The sequence below is a fragment of the Schistocerca serialis genome, chromosome 3 (genome assembly GCF_023864345.2).
Source record: "Schistocerca serialis cubense isolate TAMUIC-IGC-003099 chromosome 3, iqSchSeri2.2, whole genome shotgun sequence".
Lineage (NCBI taxonomy): Eukaryota > Metazoa > Arthropoda > Insecta > Orthoptera > Acrididae > Schistocerca > Schistocerca serialis.
In genome coordinates this window covers 255602455-255608454 of record NC_064640.1, presented here as the reverse complement: position 1 = coordinate 255608454, position 6000 = coordinate 255602455, and the positions used below count along the sequence as shown (strand labels likewise).

The 6000-nt window shown below is 35.2% G+C and overlaps 1 protein-coding gene across 1 annotated transcript in view; it reads right to left on the bottom strand.

The window, feature by feature from the left end:
* Positions 1 to 746: 746 nt before the first annotated feature.
* Positions 747 to 6000, bottom strand: part of LOC126470019 (vang-like protein 2-B) — a 76411-nt gene continuing 71157 nt past the window's right edge. The window contains exon 9 of the mRNA XM_050097496.1: positions 747 to 5427. Within this exon, the coding sequence (XP_049953453.1) occupies positions 5209 to 5427 (219 nt within the window). The 3' untranslated portion in view covers positions 747 to 5208. The remainder of the gene's footprint in view (positions 5428 to 6000) is intronic.

Sequence of the window (6000 nt, the reverse complement as noted above, 5' to 3'; positions counted from 1 at the left end):
GAGACGTGGGGAATGAACTTCGGAGAAAGTCCAAAATTTAGAAGACTGGTTTGGTAATACAGACTAGTCTGTATTTAGCTGTGGTATGAACATGAACACTGGCAGTCAGAGCATTAATATTATGTTTTGCATATACAGTTATTTTAATTATGACATGCCAACATCCCTTGTCTTCCACAAACCTCATACATACATTTGTGATGTGACACAATACAAAGAGCAGATGGTGCAGTTTGTACAAATCGTAAAGTTGAAGATTGTAATATTGTCTTTGTAAAACTGGTCATCTGATAAATACTTTACAAGCAATCATCACTGTTTGGATTTTACCCCCCAATTCTCGCAATGTCTGGAATACATACATGTGGGGATGATAAACAGAAAGTCATTTAGATTAGACTCATGATGAGTAGGAAGGGAAACAGCAGCATCTTGTAAAGTCTACTGTCTGGAGAAAGAAAGAAAGAGACAGGGAGATGGGGAGAGAGAGAGGGAGGGGGGGAGAGAGAGGGAGGGGGAGAGAGAGAGAGAGAGAGAGAGAGAGAGAGAGAGAGAGAGAGAGAGAGAGAGAGAGAGAGAGCACTAGCTTTCTGACATGACACAGCACTGAAGGGAAAGTTCCACATTTCTGCTGCATGACTAGATTCTCTAACTTTCCATAAAATTCTTTCCTTACTAAAATTCCAAATGCAAGCATGTCTTATGCGATGAAAACTATAATTAATTACATAAATATAATACATTAGAACAACAGTTGCTGAGGACACAATTTTATTGCAGATAACCAATATTTATGCCATGAAATACTTTTGAGATAAATATCTTGTAATAAATCATACTGTTGAGATTCTGAGCAAAAACGTCATTCATGTAAAACATTATGAATACATGTTCTAACATCAACAAAATTTCTAAGTTGTATATAAGGTGTGTTTAAGTGAATGAGACTGAGCTTTTAATTTACAAGACTCTAAATACTGTTGAATTGCCCCTTTGGCAGCACCAGCAGCTTGTGGCAGAGAAATATTTTATCCAGTACGCAATTACAGGTAAGTGTATTTCATGTAATTATGATGAAACACTTCACAGCATTATGAAATGGAACTCTGAACCATACTTCATAGCAATACTGTGACAATATCCAATAGAGTGTAGTGGGATTATGAATCTTGAGTTCTACCTGGGCATGGTTAAAAGCATATGACAGAAAGCAAGACACTTGACTACTCAAGGTTTGGCACATGTTTGTAACACAAAAATAACTTCAGTGATTGGGAAATTGCTGTTAGCTCCATCTTTGAGTCAGGGAACCACTAAGAAAGTAACTACCATCAATGCATTTCACTGCTATTAGTGCAAAATTCTTTGCAAGGATCTTGGAAGAAGCGCCCAAGATTTTATTTATGAAGCTACAATGACTAGCAAAAATATTGATGGAAAATTGCATTTTTCAAATCTCATACAAGGTTTTGATAGGGTTCCTGGAGCAAAATTCTATGCATTTCAGTGTGAATATAATTAATGGAAGGAGTAAAGGTAATAACTCTCTCTCTCTCTCTCTCTCTCTCTCTCTATAGTTGAGGCACTGAGTAGCCAATAGGCACATACACAAGATTGAAAATGTTATGAGCTTTTGGACCATGTCCCCCTTTAGAGCTAACCAGTGCACAACATTCCTACACACACACACACACACACACACATACACACACACACATACACACAGGCACGCACGCACGCACGCACGCACAGTGAGTGAGCAAGTGTGTTTTCTGTACTAGTGGCAACTAGCCCAAAAGCTTCACAAATTTTCAGTCTTGTTTATGTTCCTGTTAACAATGCAATGTTTGTGTTATCAGGTGAGTTGTTACTTTCACTCCTTCCATCACTTGTATACCACCAAGGATTTTCCATTATCACACTTATATCAACGGGATATGATTTCAGTCAAGCTTTGTGTCTTTCCATTAGCAGTCTATAAAGGAAACACAGGAATTATGTGGGAACAGGATACTACTAGAATACTGAGCATATTACAAAGCAAGGAGTCAGTCATGACTAATTTCAATCTACTGGTCTCTCTCTCTCTCTCTCTCTCTCTCTCTCTCTCTCTCTCTCTCTCACTCACTGGAGACTTTATAAAGCAATGTCATGGTAGAGTAAAGAAACAAATTACTCCAACTATGTGGCTGGACAGCCTCATATTTGTGGCTGGTCATATGATAAAAGCTCTCAATGAATAGAATCGACAAATTTATATCAATATGTGTGTAGAAGATTGACACACAAAGTAACAGAGATGTCAACAAAGGCCATATAATTAGAGGGGTTTGTGAAGAATGAAATGGGGACAAGCATGGAAAAAACGAAACCATAATATTTAGAAAAGCTGACAAATAAAAGAATGAATGTGACTGTAACAAAAACAAAAAAATCACAGTAATTAGAGGAGTTACTCATGAAAGAAATTGGGATGAAACTGCAAAAACAAAGACCATGATAATTAGCAAGAGCGCGGAATTGAACAATATTACAGTGAATGGTTATCCACTAGAAGAAATCACAAAATTCATGTTATGTTGTGTTATTTATGTGAAGGATGATGATAAGATCGTGGAAATAATAAGAACAACAGGTCTTCTATTTAATGCCCCCAGTAGAACTTCTTGAACCAAACCAAAGATACTGTAAAATTTACATTCACACTTTAAATAGTATGATACGATGGCCTGAATGCTGAAGAGAGGAGAACAAGAGGATTCAGAAAGTATACATCAGATAAAGAGGAAAAGTAAAAATAATAAAAAAACTGGGCATATTCAGCAATACATAAATCTGAAGATGGTCAGTGTTTAACGTCCCGTCGACAACGAGGTCATTAAAGACGGAGCGCAAGCTCGGGTTAGGGAAGGATTGGGAAGGAAATCGGCCATGCCCTTTCAAAGGAACCATTCCGGCATTGGCCTGAAACGATTTAGGGAAATCACGGAAAACCTAAATTAGGATGGCTGGAGACAGGAGATAAATCTGAAGAACTGTGGGTATGGAGCCACTAGAGTAAACTATCCACAAACACTATCTAAATGAGGTGCAAACATACACTTGATACCAAATAAATATTTATAGATTAAAGGTATGAGTGTAGAACAGGAAAGGATAAACTAACTAACAAACTCATTACTTCAGTTGCTATACTAGAAAGTATATACAAAAAAAGTGTTTCAAGCACTAGTTTGCACTTCAATATGAGCTAGCATCATATTTAAAGCAAAGGCAGCTCATATAATGATAAATTTTGGCAGGAAGGTTACAGTTTCAATTCTGCATGATAGCCAATTCCCACCTATGAGCCAAAACAATAGCTTCGAGCCTCTAACTAAACTAAAAACAACCCAATAAGCAAATGTTTTGCAACTAAGGACATTTGAAGGGCTGAAAAGTAAATAACTGAGAAGCCTATTTCCAACATTCTTACAGGGAGCTGAAGCCCTGAGAGTAGAAGTACACTGAGATTCAATGGAACTGTTTTTGCTAATATTTGGTGGTCTGTTAACAACAATGTCATTATATAGAGGCAAACATTTCTACACAAAAATGTTAATTTGTAGCTTAGGTATTTCTAGGAAATCAGTCCCATTACATTTTAGGCACACCTCATACTTACAGTGTTCAAGTTTCCATGAACTCGAAAAACAAAATCACAATATAAAATTCTTTATTAAAAAAACTGTACATTATTCTTCATTTGATGAGAAGAAGTCAAGTATTAAAGCTGCAAATCAGGTCTTCTTCAGACAATAATTCTCACAAATTACAATATTCTCACTCTGCATAGTGGTGCTTTAATGAATATACAGATAATATATTTTAGTTCTTTTCTTCCATATGAGTGATTCAATGTTGCTAAAACTCCTGAGGAATCAGAGGCACTCCAGTGTATCCTTTTATAATACAAAACTTTGTCATAAATATTTTGAGGAATGAAATGTATCACAAAAATTGATGTTTCTGTATCAATCGACTGTTCACTACACTTAAAATAAATGAAATTTTTATATCTATCACTCAATTCTCCAAAATCACTACACTTCTCAAATGTTCTACAAAAGTCACACTCACAAGCACATCACTCTGAGAACAATGTTATCACTAGCTAAACTTTATACATTATATATATTTCCACAACATATAATTACAAAAAAATATTTAAATTTTGTTAAAGCTGTTCAGTTTGCTGCAGTCTTTGAGTGCTGCATACCTAAATTAATTCAATATTCAAAACTGAGTACTAGTTACAGCATTCTGAAGTGAGGCGATAAGAGTGTACAGTTCATATAGGAAGCATGTAAACAAATATTATTTGTTAATTTTGTTTTGTGCTTTTATTATTCTGCATTTCCAACATTTGCCAGAAATTGCACATTAAACATCTATTTCAAGTAATAACAAAAACAGAAAATAGGTGAAAGCCCTAGGCGGCACACTTTCACTTGAAGTTTGTTGGAACTGCACTAAAACTAACTTTGTGCCTATAGTTCTGCAAAACGCTGTTCTGCGTAGTACTCCAATAACACCTGCGCAAAACAGACCATCAGTTTAATAAATCAAAACTGCTAACTAATGCTAATCAGTACAAATACACATTCTATGTGAATGTGCACTGCAATTTAAGAATAAAATGCAAGAAACTTTTAAATCAGTTTTGCTTAAAATATGCTTTACATTACTCACATAATGCAGACTGAACAGGCTCACAAAACTTATTCTGAGCAGTATAATGTCTTAATGGTTTTCAGTATCAAAACCCAATATGTGCTATATGAATTGGATAAAGTTTACTTTAGAATCACGTTTGTCAACAAAGAAGAATCTTTCATCCTTGTCTTTCTCAAAATGTACAAATCATAAACACCGTAATTACTAAACATATAGGTTACATGCTGTCATTTATCCACAAATAATGTGTCAATTATTTCAGTCATAAGGAACCCTTTAAAATGACAACAGCAGTCCAAAAGTTTTCAGGTTTATGGTATAAGCTGTCTGTTGTTACGCGATGCACTATACATGAAGCACAGTATGTTTATATATTACATTACAAAAAAATTTTATATAAAAAGTCTGAATAGCAAAGAGTAAAGGCAACATTTATTTTAATATGAAGTAATACATACAAAAGTAAAAAAAGTAATACTGTCAATCCTTATATTACACTGATGTTTCTGAATTTAGACGAAGCACAAATTTATTCGATTTTGGGTCCACAACTTCTTCAGTTATATTGAAATGTGGTAATGTTTTCACATTACAGAGAAGAGAAACATCATTCTGACGCAGCTGGAAGCACGTGCCATCAGTAATGGATCGTGACAGCAACTCGTCACAAATCAAAGCCCATGTCTGAACTGACTTTTGTTCTTTTTCGTTCTGAAAAAGATAATGCATCAGCCAACATTAACTTTGTGATTTTCCTGTCTGAGTGGGTCATCAAAGAAAGAATACACAAACAAGTCCACTACATTTTCACTGTACTATTTAAACTACATCATTTTGCTTTCCATTCATTTTTTTCACACACAATTTCTTGAACAAAGGACCGAAAAATACATTTTTAACACTTAATCATAAAATTTTAAACAATTATAAAGTGCATACACAAATGCAGGTTTTAAATAGCATTATGATTTGGGCAACAGCTGCAATTTCAGCTTTCATCATTAATAAAACCATCCATAAATGAATATACTGTGATCAATAGAAATCTGTGCCAAGCTAGAACCCAAATTGGGATCTCCTACTTATCACACATGGAAGTTACTAGCACCCACGGTGGGGCACTAGGAGCACTATGTTATAAACATTCAAACATTTGTGGATGGTTATAGAGGGTGCGAGAGAGAGTTCTGGAAATTGTTCAGGTCCATAACATCACATGGTGGATTGGATCTTCCATCTACTGCTTGACTCACATTGCATGTGTAGATTTGACCCATCTTGGGA